The following is a 15144-nucleotide window of genomic DNA, read 5'->3' on the forward strand; positions in this document are numbered from 1 at the left end:
CCTTCCCCGGCAGATTTTCAGCCCCTTCGAGGCACGGAGAGGCTTTTTTATATACTTTTTTTTTAAAACCAGATTCGCTTATTCATAAATATTTATGCCTCTATTACAGGCGCTACAATACCAATGTATATTTATAATGCATAAACATATTTATGTTTGTGTGTTTATATTTGTAAATTTGTATTTTTATATGCTGTTTGTATATTTATAGTTGTCTGTTTATACCGGCAACGTAATTTATAGCTTGCACAGCCCTGCGGGTGCTGCAGTACCATTGTGTATTTATAATTGTTCTGGTTGGAGCGACACAGGACTCATTTCTCTTCTAATGCCTGGGAAAACTGCCCTTTTAGAAGCCTCTGGTGTCTGAGCTGGTGAAAATATTTACTTTATCGCCAGCGACGGTACGTAGGATTCAAGATCTCAGTGTTTTTGAGCTCGCCAGGTGCGGGGACGAGGAGGAGTGAGACCCGGGCGCTTGGCCCAAGGTGCCAACGGGGTTATTTCATACCACGAACGGCACATTCCGTAGAAATCAGAGAGTTTGCTGAGGGGTTTTCTCTCTCTCCTGTGATGCCTGTGACCCTGAGAACTCCTCACCCCGGTGCCGGAGCCCCGAGCCCTCGCAGGGTCCCACACCGGCTGTCCCCTGCGGGGGGAATGGGGTGGGTATGATTTTTATTGGTGTATTTTATATCAGTATGGGGATCAACACTGGTTCTTTAGTATTATTAATGTTAATTATTTAGACTTACCCTATTAAATCTGTTTATATTTCAACCCTCGTGTTTCCTTGTTTTACCCCGATTCCCCTTCCCGGGTGGGGAGGGATCATTGGATGGGAGAATAGTTGTCTAAATGACAATAAATTGTGGGTTTCTGAAGCCATAGCAATGATATATAAACAAATACTTATATTTCTATTTCTAAATCTCTATCTATATGTTTATGTACCGTCTGTATACTTAGATTTGCCTGTTTATAGTGGCAGTGTAAGGTACAGCTTCCGCAGCCCTCTTGGCTACAGCCGGGCTAGAAATTAATATTAATTCATCGCCGCCTCCCTGGCCACGCCCCCGGGATAACCACGCCCCCGGCTCTAACCACGCCCCCTCCACGCTGCTGACCACGCCCCCTATGTGGCCACGCCCCCCTGGGGAATCCCTTCCCAGCCCACCATCACGTGCCCTCAGTGCCACGTGTGTGCGTCACGTCCGGCGGCGGGACCCGGAAGTGGCGTAGGGGCCGGTTGCTATGCGGCGGGCCGGCGGCGGGCCGGCAGGTGAGCGCGAATTGTGGCTGCCCGGGTCCCCGGCTGAGGGAGGGGATGGGGGGAACGGGCGCCAGTGGGGAGGGTCCCTCCGGGGCGGGGGCAGGGCCTCTGGGCTGCCGGGAGCGGGCCTCGGTGCGTTTGTGGGGAGCGGGGCGGGGGGGTCTGACCGGGCCGGGGCCGGCGCTGCGGCCTGCCGGCTCCTGAGGCCCTGAGAGAGGGCCGGGTGTCCTCCGCAGACTTGCGGGCCCTGCGGTCTGCCCGCTGCTGGGGCTGTGAGGAAGCGGCAGGAGTTCCTCGCACCCCCCGAGGGTTCTCCGCAGCCCCCCGGGCCCTGCTGGGGCCTGTCCCCCAGCCCCTTCTCCTCCCTGCTGCTGCCCGGTGCCGGTTTGTGGGCGCCGGTCGGAGCGGGAGCGGGCGGCTGCGGTTTGGCACCCGCGCAAGGACTTCGTGGCACCTCCGGCAGGATGGGGCGTGTGTGGGAGGGCCGTGAGGCCCGCTGGGGGTGGTGGAAAAAGGGTGACAGTCCCGACCTGTGCTGAAGTGTCGGCATTTGTGTGGTGCTTGTTTTGTGGTTTTTTTTTTAACGTTGCTGATGTTTTATTATGTTTGGAGTCTTTGTGTTTTGGGGACTGGCTTTGTGGGTGGTAGTGGAGCTGAAAATGTTTATAAAGACCTTGTGTAGCAGGTGCGCTGCTGCCTGTGCCTACCTTTCTTTGTCTCCCTGAGCAGCGCAGTGCACAGTTGCGATCCAAAGCGAGTTGCCTGGGTCTGTGGCCACTCAGGCTTTGAATGTTTGTGAGGATGGAGATGACATGGTCTCTCTGAGCAATCCATTCCAGTGTCCCACCACCCTCACGGTTTTTTCTTATGTTTAGATGGAATGTCCTGTGTTTTGGTTTGTGCCTGTGCCTCTTGTCCTGTCACTGGGCACCACTGAGGAGAGTTTGCTTCCTTTAGGTTCTCCAGTCAGATATCTATATGCATTGATGAGAGCCATCTCCTCTTAGTCAAAACAGGCCCAACTTTCTCAATCTCTTAATCATGTGAGAGATGCTTCAGAACCTTCATCGTCCTCGTGGCCCTACACTGAGCTTCCTTTATGTATTTCTTGTCCTTGGGAGCCCCAAACTGGGCCTAGCACTCCAAATGTGGCCTCACCAGTGCTGAGTAGAGGGGAAGGATCACCTCCTCGACGTGCTGGCAGCACTCTTCATAATGGTGTCTAGAAGATCATCTATGTTTTCTTTTTAATTCAGGAGCAGAAGCGCAATGGCTTTGAGCACGGTTGATGTGCCTTGTCAGTCTGAGGAGACCGGCTGATGTTTGAACACCAGCTGGTCTGTCTCTCTGCTGGTCATATCCCAAAATGGGGAGGTAAGAATCCTAAAGGAACTGTCAAATGAAATTGTGATGTCTTTTGAGCGAAGGACAGGGAACCTAATCGTGAATTCAGAGGTGGGAATAGCGTCTTGGCTGCACTCAAGCCAGAGCATGAGCAAAGCAAAGCTAGAGCAGAGCAAAGTGAAAAATTTTATGAAGAATCTGTTTGTCCTTAGCTTGTTTCGGAATGCATTGTGCTTCTTGGTAATAAAATCAATTTTTAAAGCAGATTATCCTCTTTGAATTTTAGGATCAGCATCTCATGTTTGCTTCCTGCTTCATGGCACTTCAGTATCTCTCCGGTGGGATGTCCGCGTATTCTCAACACCACTTTGCGACAGATTGTGGTGATAGGAATACTTGCTGCTGCTGTCTCTCTGCTTTACTACTCTCTGGTAGTCATCCGCAATAAGTATGGGCGTGCATACAGGGACAAAAGATTCCACAGGTGAGAGTTGGAAAGACTTTTATGGAAAGGAATGAAATATAATTTTGGCGTGAAAGGGAAAACACTTGACAGGTTGTGACTGTAAAATACGTGAATGGGGAAAAAGCATGAGTAAAGCTTCCTGCTTTTTTTAATGAAGCTTTCCTTATCCTGGGTTGATTTTAATTTATCAATAATTCAACTTTCTAATATCTGTATCAACTGTATAATATCGGTAATATATGTATCTGTAGCAGCACAGTAACACTGTAGGTGCAAAAAATATTGCATAGTAAATTATTTGGAAATTACTTTTGGTAATTATTTTGGGAATTTGATTCTTATGGGCGGCACTTCGCTGTTTTTTTTCTTCAGCAACAGTGTAATAGTGAAGAGTGTGATTCCTACGATGGAAACCGTTGTCCTGTTTTGAGTTTGATGTTGAGAAAAACTTCCATATGGAACTGAATTGCCACATAGTAATGCCTAGTTTTCTTCTAGATACCTTGCCCGAGTAACTGATACTGAAGCTACAGATACAAACAACCCCAATCTGAACTATGGAATCGTTGTGGACTGTGGCAGCAGTGGCTCTCGGATTTTTGTGTACTGTTGGCCAAGGCACAATGGTAATCCGCATGATCTGCTGGACATCAAACAGATGAGGGACAAAAACAGAAAACCAGTGGTTATGAAAATTAAACCAGGTACTGGAAAGAAATTCATTTGAGATGGGATTTTCTAGATAGTGGCCTATCCTAACTTTGCTTTTTCCAACCCTGTATTTGAAGTGTCCGGTTAAAGGGCACTTGCGAGTTGTCAGCACAGCACTCCTCCAGATTGCTTTGGGTTTGGTTTGCAGAGAGCTTTGTTCAGCTGTAAAGCTTGAAACATGACACTGACGGGCAGGAGGGAGAGGTTTCTCTGTGGACTAAGACAGGTGCCGGTTCAGTTATCACTTACCTTGGTTCTGTTTGTTTAGTGAATAAATAATTGGCTTTCTGTAAAGCTATTTGAGCCAATTATATAAATAGGTAATATACGTAATACAGGTCTTTGTTTAATGTTTGGAGAATGATAAAGTATTAGCTTCGCTCTTATTTTCTTATTTCTGTAGTTCATTACCTGGGTTTGGCTTTGGGTAGTTCGTTTCTCCTCTGTGTTGGGTATTTCCTGCAAAATCTTGATAACCAAAGCTTGAGTTGCTTCCCTCTCATATATTTCTGTTTCACTAGGCATTTCGGAGTTTGCCAGCTCTCCTGAAAAGGTCAGTGATTATATTTCTCCACTTCTGAGCTTTGCTGCCGAACATGTGCCACGTGCAAAACACAAAGAGACTCCTCTTTATATTCTGTGTACTGCAGGAATGAGGATTCTGCCAGAAAGGTTATTGGCTGTCTTATTTTTAGCATTTAGACTAGCGATCCTGGTGTGTCTGACTATTTTTAACTGTTCCAAAATGTAATTTTGCAGCCAGCAGAAGGCAATACTTGAAGATCTGCTCACTGATATTCCCGTGCATTTTGATTTTCTGTTTTCGGACTCGCATGCAGAGGTTATTTCAGGGAAACAGGAAGGTAGGTTAACATTGGGAAAATAATTTTTGAAATGTTTATTACTTTCACATACAACTTGGAGAATTGTTTTTTGTTGCTTTTTAAAATTCTGTTTCGGCTGAGAGACCTTTTTCCTCAGTAGCAACATATGGAGTGTGGAGATGATCATCTGCTGTGATCTTGTAACTTGTCTAAATGTTTTCTAATTAGCAGGGAAAATAACTCATCTGTGTTTAGCAGGAATTTTAGTCCATTTTCCCTGGCTTTGGGGAGGGAGGGGTAAAGGCAAGGCACAACACCCTTGATGGAAGAAACTTTGCAGGCAAAAATAGTTTCTGAAGGAGAGATGTTTTGATGTGATTAGCTCCCTAGAGGCTTAAAATCAATTTAAAAGCTAATGTGCTTAATTCTGAAATGTACACATCAAGCTGTCTTTGATACATTGAAATAGGATTTTTATTGTAGCCTTGACTTGGGATGGAAGGAATAGAATAACTTGTCAGGACTGTTTAACTTTGAAGTATTTTATGTAATAAAATATGATCAGTGATATATCTTAATAACTCATATGCAAAAAATCCCTCTTTGTTTTTAAGATGATATGTACCAGCTAGTCCTGAAATATGTTTTCTTATGCACGTAGGAGTATATGCATGGATTGGCATCAACTTTGTCCTTGGAAGATTTGAACATACAGATGATGGTAAGTATCTTAATTGTGAATCGGATTTTAGGAAGGACTTAAGTACACTCCTGTGCTTTCACTCTTGGTGGTGTGATTTTAGATAGAGATGTTAGTGAACAGTGGCCGTGCAGATGCTGATGTTGGTTTAATTTGAAACATGACACTGACGGGCAGGAGGGAGAGGTTTCTCATTTCACATTGAAATGTGAAATTTCAATGATCTGCATTGCTACCGAAAACCAGTTCACTAGAAGTAGTGTAGCGCTGCTTTAGACCACCCTAGTTGTATTTCTCAGTGCCTTTTCTGTGTTTTATCCAGAGGATGAAGCGATTGTGGAGGTGCATGTCCCGGGCAGTGAAAACAAAGAGGCCATCTTTCGTAAGAGGACAGTGGGTATTCTTGACATGGGCGGAGTGTCGACTCAGATAGCATACGAAGTCCCTAAAACTGTAAGCTTTGCCTCTTCGCAGCAGGTTATTATCTGTGCAACTTTCTTCTTTTCCTTTTGGTTTTATTTAATGCATATCTGTTGTTTTGTTTTCTTTGTTTTGAGTCCTATTCTTCATTACATCCCATTCCAAACCCAAGGGAAGAGAAGATGGCAAATACAAGTCCTTCATCAGCTAAGCAATTCATTTGTATTTTGTTCATTCAAACGTTTATTTCCATTTGTATAATTTGCCACTAACTTTTAAGTTTAAGTGGACATGCATTTCTTTGTGTGTGTGCCTGTATTTATGTACGAGTTTTAAATTTCTTACACTTAAGAGAGACTGTATTCTGGAGTTTAGAACCCAGAAGTTGTGTGTGAAAGATTCTTCTTATATAAGAAATGGCTTTTTCCTTTAAGTTGGATTGATAGAAACTGAATTAACAGGACATGGGGGTAACAGTACAGAGTGTTTAAATACCACCTACATCCTCAGCACAGTTCATCTGTTGTAAGAAGCAAATTTCTTTGTTACAAGTCTTAAATGGAACATAAATTGCTCTAACTTCACTCCACTGAGTTCTAGAGTAATTCCTGAATTTTTTATATTGAATAATTTACTATTAATTGAGAAATGATCTGAAGTAAGAATAGCCTAAAAGCCATGTGTTTTGACTCTCAGTGTACTGTTATAATGATGTATATTTAGTTTTTTTTAATCTTCCTGTGAAATGATGGGTTTTCGCTATTGCAGGTTTTAATAATGACATTGCCTTTCAGGCAGCTGCTGTAACAAATAGTTTGGGCTGTTAAACAGAAGTATGGGCATTCCGATTCGGAGCAAACTGCCCCAGTAAATATGAATTGGAAACAGGAAGAGTTGCAGACGATATGACAACTATCGTATGGCTCTGTCTGAACATAAGCTGATATAAAATAGGTATTCTGGTCATGGAACCTGTCTGGGTTCCCAGACAGAGAATGATAAGAGAGTCAAATAACTGACTGTGACGCTTACAGTCCTGCTGTTTTTCATTTACAATGTCAGTTGGAAGCCACACAGTGTTACGTTGCATATCTGAGCACGTTCTGTATGAAGTGCTTCTGCTACACAACTCTTGAATAGCTGAAAAGCTACCGCAAGTGACTGACGTATGGTATGTGAGCAGAGCTGAGTGACCGACAGGTCTCCCGAAAAGCTTGAGAACTCCAGATTGGAAAACGAAGAACAGCTCTGCTGGGCGGACCATAAATCTACCAGGCCTAGCAGTCAGTGCTGTGGGGACTCAGTCAGAAGTGGTAGCATTGAGATTAGTAGCCACAGCATGTACTTTTTCAAAGGAAAAGATCTTCAGCATCCATAGCAGCAGTTCCTGGCCTTTACAGTTCCTTGAGTATCAGTAGCGATAACGCGGTCCTCGGCAATCAACATGCTTTGCCCTCCCTATGAAGTTAGAAGGTAACATGAACCTGTGAAAAGCAAAACTGATGAATAAGGAGTGGAGCTTAAAGATGTCAAGGGCATCTGTTTGTCCAAAGAACTCATCTTTAGAGTCTGGTTCACAGTGTTTATACCTAATCTTGGTGCCTGTGTTCCCACAGGAGGAAGTAGCCAAAAACTTACTTGCGGAATTCAACTTGGGCTGTGATGCTCATCAAACTGAGCACGTGTATAGGGTCTACGTTGCAACGTTCCTTGGTTTTGGAGGAAATGCAGCACGCCAGCGATATGAAGACAGTCTATTTACCAGTACAGTGCTTAAAAACAGGTAGCTGGCTGGGGGATATGCGTTCCGTGCATCAGTAGGCTCAGTGACCCCTGAACTTGAATATATTTAGTTAAAGTATTGTGACATAAAACTTAATTTCTACAGCATGCTGCATGCAATGCTGAAGTTTTTTTAGATGGGGCTGCTTTGTTTTGATGCCGTTGTATCTCAGAGCTTGATGTTTCTGAATATGCAGCTGTTGCTGTGCTTGCTCCTTTATACAGGCTGCTGGGCAAACAGACTGGCATGACTTCTGATTCGCCCTACCTTGATCCTTGCCTGCCCCTGGATGCTCAGGATGAGATCCAGCAGAACGGACAGACAATGTATTTGCGGGGAACGGGAGACTTTAATTTGTGTCGTGAAATTATTCAGCCATTCATGAATAAGACTAATGAAACCCAGACATCTCTTAATGGTGTCTATCAGCCTGCTGTGCACTTTCAGAACAGTGAATTCTATGGTTTCTCTGAGTTCTACTACTGCACCGAGGACGTGTTACGCATGGGAGGAGACTATAATGCTGCTAAATTTACTAAAGCTGCAAAGGTAAAGTGTTCTTGAGAGAAACTTTTTCTAATTCAAAACAGCTACTCTCCAGAAGCATTCTGTTCTGAAAGTCTTGCAAAAAAACCTCTTCCTTTAAAGATCCAAAGCCCTTTTACCCTGTAATGAACTATCCCAGGGAATCTTTTCCTCACTGGATTTTCTTTTGGAATATCCGTTTTAAAGCACAACATTAAAATTGACTCTAGAGGGAATGGGACTCGTGATAGTCAAGTTCCAGCAGAACTACTGCTAATGGGGAAATCTGTGCTGCTTCCACCCCTTGCTTCTTTTTAGGAATATCTTTGTTGGTTAGAATTCCTTTTCTTCTTGCTTTATCCATTTTGTACCAGTTTCTCATGTATTGTTCCTAGCAGAGATCAATCTGTTGGGGACAGCTTTAAAGTAAGACTACAACATAAAGTAGAGGAATATGACCTGCTTTGTCAATGCCCTAAAAATAGGGTTGTCTATTTTTCATCTCCAAGTACGTGACCAAAGAGTTTAAGTGCTACTGAGTACTAATTTAACTACAGATGCCAAGTAATGAACAAAATGTTACAGAAAATGCCATGAAACTTGTGGTCTGACTTATTGGCAGTGCAGGGGAAGCTGTTATTTTTGAGTCTTCTAGCTTTTGGTATTTACAAAGCATCTTATCTAGTGGCATTTTTTTCTTCTCAAGGCAGAAGCCACGTTGAAGTCTCTCTTTTTTTTTCTTTTCTTGAAGGATTATTGTGCCACTAAGTGGTCTGTCCTACGGGAACGTTTTGACCATGGTCTTTATGCATCACATGCCGATCTCCACAGATTGAAGTGAGTATTTGTGTTTGTACAGCAAATTCATTCATGCAGAGTTGCCAGGGAGAGGTCACGTCCAAATGATCCATTTAATGAAATCATTGGAAGTGTGAATATAACCTTAAATATTGCATCAGCCGTAAAAAAGTACTGATAATTATGCGTCTAAATGAGCTCCCCGGTCCTCTGGGACTCTGTAACTGCTGGCCTGACTTTTTGCCACTCTTTCTATAGGTACCAGTGTTTTAAGTCTGCCTGGATGTATGAAGTATTTCACAGTGGCTTCTCATTTCCTGTGAGTTACAGCAATTTGAAAACAGCTCTGCAGGTTTATGATAAAGAGGTGCAATGGACCTTGGGAGCCATTCTTTACCGAACACGGTTTTTACCTTTAAGGTACGAGTTGTTTTCTCTCAAACGTTTGAAAAGAGAAGTTTGAGTGGAAGGGTTTATGAAGGGAAGAAGCATGGTGATAGCAAACAGCTGACAGATAGGGGGAGACAAGATGTTGTTTCTAGCGCATTATATATAACCTTAGTACGTATTTTGGGTAGTTCAAGTAATGCTTTATAAAAACTATTCTACTAAAATGGGCTGTTCCCTGGGGTAAGGTAGTTTAGCACGGAGGCGAAGTTTGATTTGCAGCTTATGTCTGTTATTCCTTTGATTCTTTTCAGAGACATCCAGCAAGAAAACTTCCGTGGAAGTCACTCCCACTGGAGGAGCTTCTCCTTTGTTTACAATCACTACTTGTTTTTTGTCTGTTTTCTGGTTGTGCTGCTCTCCATCCTGCTTTACCTGCTAAGGCTCAGACGGATCCACCGGCGAATGTTGCGTAACAGCTCGTCTACTTCCCTATGGATCGAGGAAGGCCTCCCACCACAGAAGATCGCAGGACCCTTATGAGATGCTGTGATGGAGAGCTTTTATTGGACCTGCTACTCAAAAAGCCATTTTTGCCTCAGGGTTCCTCCTTTTTGTCCCTTTTAAACCATTGAAGAAGCAGATTGCCTAGACTATGTCATACAGCTAGGCTTTGGAAACATGGGAAAATGGGGTCAACTTGGCTTAGTCTCATTAGACAATATCTGCCAAAAATTACTTATTGTTTTTTAAATATTGCACTTTTGTGTGTAATGGGACGAGCAAAGACTCGTCAGTAAATGAGCAGCAGCAGCTTAAGCTATGTATGGTAAGAGAATGAGTGTGAATGCTCATCCTTTGGGTGAGATTGCGAAATCCCGTTAGCTAGGATGAATGAGGACTGTTTTTATTTTCTTTTCCAGATCCCAGGATTGATATCACTTGAATTCTCAATTCTGAGTCTCCTCAGTGAAAGAAAAGGAAGTGCAGGGTTTTCAAAAGCAGTAAGAAAACAACCTTTTAGGACAGCTTAATCTGATTTTTATATTCTGGGATAAGTACTGTGAAGGAGAAGAAAAACCTATTGCACCCGATGCTGTGCTTCCACAAAACTGCTTAAATCAATTTTGCTTATTTGTGACAGTTTCCCCTTTTGTCTTGGAAGCTATGTCGTCATAGTGGCAAAAGTCACTATTTTTAATCCCCTATTTCTGTTTCATAATCATTCAGAGATCTCCCTGACGCTCCAGTAAGGTGAAGAGAACTGGAATATGCCTAGGCTTTTGTTTCTGCTAGAGTAGACCTGCACAGTGTCTCTTTTTTGATTTTTGAGTACTCTGTTTTGTTAATTTATATTTTATTTAAAGCTGTTAATTTTACTTGAAAGTAAATCTGTCCATGATTAAAAGTGGGATTTATATGAACTTTTGGTGTATGGATATTTTATTGCACGATATCGCTACTGTTCTCACTGTTTGTATCCAACTGGCAAAACTTTCTTTTCTCCTAGTAGGTGAGAAGACGCTGGAAAACTGGATGCTGTTTTCAGTATTGGAGATCTAGGCATGTCAGTACCACTTTGGTCATACTTAAGGTGCAGTTTATTCATCTCAAAATCTAGATACTTTCAGTTGTTTTATTGCCTCCTTTCGATACGCTTTTTTTTTTTTTTGGCCTTTGTTTAGGGAATTTAGGCTTGATCTGCTGAACTGCAGCTAAATTTAGGTGCTAAACTTCCTGCCCCTTCCAGCCAGTGTCTGGCAGATGGCCGTGTAGAATTAAGTGGGTATGTGGTACAATTTTGAAACGGCAACAGAACCTTTAACTGAGTGTTCAGAAATAACAAATAGTGTCGTCTTTCTAGAAAGGATTTTTTTTGTACCTGACAAATCTGAGCACTTCACCAGCTGAGAGTCTGTTTGGCATTTCGCTATTTTTTTGAGCACCATCTGAGCGAGCGCGTAGATAAGACACCTCTCACTTCTGATGTCTGGAATTGTGCTACAAACTTGTTGCACTCATAAGGCTGATAAGAATTATCAAAAAAACTGACACTGCCAATTGTTCCAGAGCCTGTGCTTCCTGTTTCTGAGATGCCTAAAACTGAGTACAGAGCCTCTAATTGCACACTTAGATAAAGCAGCCCCCTTTGGACGAGGGCTGGTGTCAGTGCTAAAGTGACGAGGAAATATCAGAGTGTGACTGGGCAAAATCCAGGCAGATGCCAAGTATCTCTTAGCAGAAGAGATAGTGACTCAAATGCAGCAAGCAAAGAAAAAACCCACAACCCAAAAACCACCAATAAAAAAAAACTTACGAAAATCATAAAAACATGAAAAAGTTGAAGGAAGAATGTTTCAGACCTAAAATAGAATTTCCTTTTAGATGCTGCTGCTTTTTCTTTTTAGTGATGTTCTTAACACTTAAGAGAAAGCAAAAAAAAAAAAAAGAGAGAAAATCATCTTAATGTATAACTTCAAAATTGATTCTTTAATAGAATCAGAAGCTTATTTTTATTAAATAATGGGCAGTCATGGGGGGAAAAAAAAACTACTACGCTGGCCCTAAGGTGGTAGAAACATTTTTGAGAGGAGAACAATTGTTTAAAGTTATGTAATACGTCACGGTTGAACCAAGTGCAGGATTTCGACGTTGCTTTCTTATCTTGTAGGATGGACAAACTATGGCTGTGCACAATGGAGTATGTGTTTTCTGCCCCCCCCAGAGCTTAAGAAGAGCTTTGGTAGGACAAGCTGCAGCTGGCAAGCTTGGTGAATGCAGTAGGGACAGGTACAGAACTGGGATGATGGGGACAGATTGCTCTTGTGCTTACATAAAGCATCGTCTGCTGCTTTCCACACTGGTTTTTGAAAGCACCGCGCTGGGGAGTGAAGATATGAAGCAGGAGTGTTTGGAATGTGAGGAAAGATAAGATGATGAATGGTGGTGAGAAAGTGATCAGGAAAATGGGGCATGAATGAGCAGGAAGCTTTCGACGTACCAATGACTGCTCTGCAGTGTACAGTGCCTCTTTTTCTTTCTTTCTTTTTTTTTCTCCAGCATGCTAACAGTATTGTTCTGCTTTTTCTAGTGATATGGTTCAGGAAGGGCAGAATTAAGATGACCTAATACACAATTTCCTCTTGTAATGGTAAAAAGATGCTGCCAGCAGAGATTGGTTATGGGAGCAGCTACTATTCATTAAAAATCTAAGCAGAGCATGAAAAAACAGATTCAAACAAGTGTAAGGCCTAGAAACTTAAACAAGCTTTCTTCATTCGTGCAAGACGTGCACAGAGCCCTGTTTTATGTCTGTATTTTCCCCCTCATTCCGGTGTTAGGGTGGTAAATGGCTTGATAAGGTGAGCAGGTGTCAAGGTGCTTCAGAGTGAGGTGGGGTGAACACTGCCTTCAAAACTAAAACCAGCTGGCTCTTACCTGCTTGGGGACTTGCTTTCCTAAATTCTTTAAGAAATCTCATTAGGTGCTCGGCTGCCCCTCCCTGTACATGAGAAGGGTCAATTTGTCATGATAATGCCAGTCATTGATCCTCACTTTCCCAGCTTGTTTTCTTTTTTTTTTTTTTCTTCCTTTCAATAAACTGTTTCCTCCAGTTGCTTCTTGGATTTGTATTTCTTTGTGCGGATTTTTCCGCTGCATTATGTCTTTACTGTCGTAATGCTAACTGCAAGGTTGGAGGGGGAAGGGGCTGAGTTTCTTTAAGCCCTGATTCTCAGCTGTTCCCTCCATGCCCAACGTGTCGTGCACCCTGGTAGGAGCGCAGGGAGCTTCAGGGAGTTGAGTGCACTGCAAAAGCAGCACCTGGACCCTGTTTACCTTCAGCAAGCTGGGAGTCGAGCCCCTTGATCTCACACAGGTATAGGGGGCGCAGCGAGAGGCAGCTGAATTAATTAAAGTGTCCTAAAGGTGCACAGGTGAAAGCCATCATGCTCATTAGAAGCAAGAGCCTATAAGGGTTGGGCGAACGCAGGCCTGAGGAAGAATAGATGGTGCTTTGCTTGTGCCTGGTGCTCTTTGGTGATGTTTCTGCTTCTCTGAGGTATTCTAGCTTCAAAGTGAAGTCTTTTGGTCCTGTCGGAGAAGGGGTGTGGGATTGTGTCTTTCATTGCTGCGGAACCATGGGGAAGGCGCAGTAGAAGCGTGGTAGGATGCTGTGAAGGGGAGCGAAGTGTGCAGAGTGGTTTGCAGTGAGGAACAGAAGTGGAAATCCAAGCCCAAAACTGACTGGTGGCTTTAGATTGATTTAGCAGCGGTCCTGGAGCAGATCTCTGTCGCTTGGAGAGAAGTGAGGGCGTTGAGAGGAATTTCAGCAGATTCTTAGGCTGTGGGTCTAAAAAGGTTGATTGTCCTTGGTCTGTACCTTTGGAAAGAGTGGAGCATCAAGGCCTTGGAACCTCTGGCTCTTGCTTCTTTCAGGAGGTGGTTTTAATACTCTAACTGGGATGTGCTTGGGCTTTGGGTGTGGATGAGAGCAGGGCTTTGTCCTGGGAAAAATGTATTTTAGAAAAAAAGACATTAAAAGCTAGCTTTAAGTACCAGCCTGACCATCAGGGCAGTGTAGGGCAACAAAATGGTGCTGAGCACGTTCATATACGTATGTATCTGAATTATATACTGATTATATACGTATGTACAAGTCTGTAGTGTGCCTGTGCGAGGAAGCGACTGGAGCACCCTGCAGATCACCCTGCTCCCACGGCCTCGCTGCTGGTGTGTCTGTGAGGCCGATGGGATGGGCTCTGGGGTAGGATTGGTGCTGGGGAACAGTCGGCTCCTCGTGGGCACCTCCTCTGGGGTGCTCCGGAGGCTGCCGATTAATGGGTAACGAGGCTTTGCCAGTCCAGCCCCAGCGCTGGGGGGGAGCCTGAGCCAGGCACCATCTTTCTGGGTAATGCAGCACCAGATCTCAGCACGCGGGCTGCGTGAGGCCCTTCCCACGAGGGCTTTGTGTGAGTTCATTATGTCTGAGCGTTTGCTATATTGAGGCTGACAGATGCGCGGGTGCCTTTAATTGCTTTAAGAGCTTAAAGCCCACAAGGCATAGGGAGGAAGCGCAGATTTTCAAAAGCAATCAGCTAAGTGCCAAACCTAAATGCCTGGATTTACAAGACTGCTGTGCTTTTTAGTGCTGGAACTATCCTGTGGCAAGTGTTTGTAAATTCAGCTCTTAGCTGCTTTGAAGATCGGGCTGTAGTGTCCTATTAATTAGAATATAGTGAGTGTGTTTGTTGTGGATTTTGGGGCTTTTCTTTTTCTTCTCCCTCCCCTCTGTAGGGGTTTGCAGGACAGGGCAGGGGCTCTGGAAGAGGAGGAAGAAGTTTGTGACATCTCCTGAGGAGAAGACAACTAAAGCCTTATTATTCTTGCAGATCTTTTTGCGGCTCCAGATGAAAGGGGGGGGAAAAAAGGAAACCTTTCCATCCCACCCCTGGACAAGCCTGCTTCAAAGAGACTACACTAAGCAACAACGGCAGGGGAAACCTGATTCCTTTAAGAGACTTAGCAATACCTGTTTTCACTCAGTGCCTGTTCCTGGGCTCGGATTCCCAAGTCACAACGGTAATGTTTATCTGTTTGTGTCTGTTTCTGCATTAACATGCTTTATTTTCTTTCTTCTGCTTCTCCTATTCACCTTGTCCTTTCTCCAGGTCCATTAAGGCCAGGTAAGGCATGCAGAAAAGCACAGAGGGGAGGCAGGGGCACTGCTCTTTGACCTATCCCAGTGACCTGGAATGGACAGGAGAATGATACTGAAGCTTTCAGCTTCATGGCCTCTTAAATGTATCACTCTTCTTTTTGTTGTTGTGTTTTTGTGTGTGGAAAATGTCCAAAGCAAATAAGGCCAAACATGGCCCCTAATGGAAGAAGTGGTTGGGGAGACAAAAGTATACC

At 43.7% G+C, this 15144-nt stretch overlaps 2 protein-coding genes across 5 annotated transcripts in view; both read left to right on the top strand.

The window, feature by feature from the left end:
• The first annotated feature begins 1155 nt into the window (after window positions 1-1155).
• Window positions 1156-10655, top strand: ENTPD4 (ectonucleoside triphosphate diphosphohydrolase 4). 3 transcript variants are annotated; one of them, XR_012584305.1, is made up of 14 exons: window positions 1156-1282; window positions 2530-2647; window positions 2904-3101; window positions 3582-3787; window positions 4316-4466; window positions 4554-4657; window positions 5280-5339; window positions 5641-5795; window positions 7355-7521; window positions 7746-8070; window positions 8798-8883; window positions 9103-9264; window positions 9546-10060; window positions 10155-10655. XR_012584305.1 is itself a non-coding variant. In XM_074563869.1 (13 exons), exons 2-13 carry the CDS (start codon window positions 2640-2642, stop codon window positions 9772-9774), a joined length of 1851 nt encoding a protein of 616 aa, XP_074419970.1. In that variant the 5' UTR covers window positions 1156-1282; window positions 2530-2639; the 3' UTR covers window positions 9775-10655. The 3 variants fall into 3 exon arrangements, 2 of the variants coding, with proteins under 2 accessions (XP_074419970.1, XP_074419971.1); XM_074563869.1 differs by having other exon boundaries at window positions 9546-10655; XM_074563870.1 differs by having other exon boundaries at window positions 5641-5771; window positions 9546-10655.
• Window positions 10656-14672: 4017 nt separating this feature from the next.
• LOXL2 (lysyl oxidase like 2) overlaps window positions 14673-15144 on the top strand; it is a 60044-nt gene continuing 59572 nt past the window's right edge. The window contains exon 1 of one of the 2 annotated variants that reach the window (XM_074563862.1): window positions 14673-14811. The gene's annotated coding sequence lies outside the window, so the exon portion shown is untranslated. The remainder of the gene's footprint in view (window positions 14812-15144) is intronic. The other variant, XM_074563866.1, reaches the window with a different exon arrangement.

This window comes from Larus michahellis, chromosome 20 (genome assembly GCF_964199755.1).
Source record: "Larus michahellis chromosome 20, bLarMic1.1, whole genome shotgun sequence".
NCBI classification, from domain to species: Eukaryota; Metazoa; Chordata; class Aves; order Charadriiformes; family Laridae; genus Larus; species Larus michahellis.

Excerpts from the sequence above, each read along its gene's own strand:
- ENTPD4 (XM_074563869.1), top strand. Across the intron at positions 8,071-8,797 it reads AATTTACTAAAGCTGCAAAG|GATTATTGTGCCACTAAGTG; the intron begins GTAAAGTGTTCT and ends CTTTTCTTGAAG. Across the intron at positions 9,265-9,545 it reads ACACGGTTTTTACCTTTAAG|AGACATCCAGCAAGAAAACT; the intron begins GTACGAGTTGTT and ends GATTCTTTTCAG.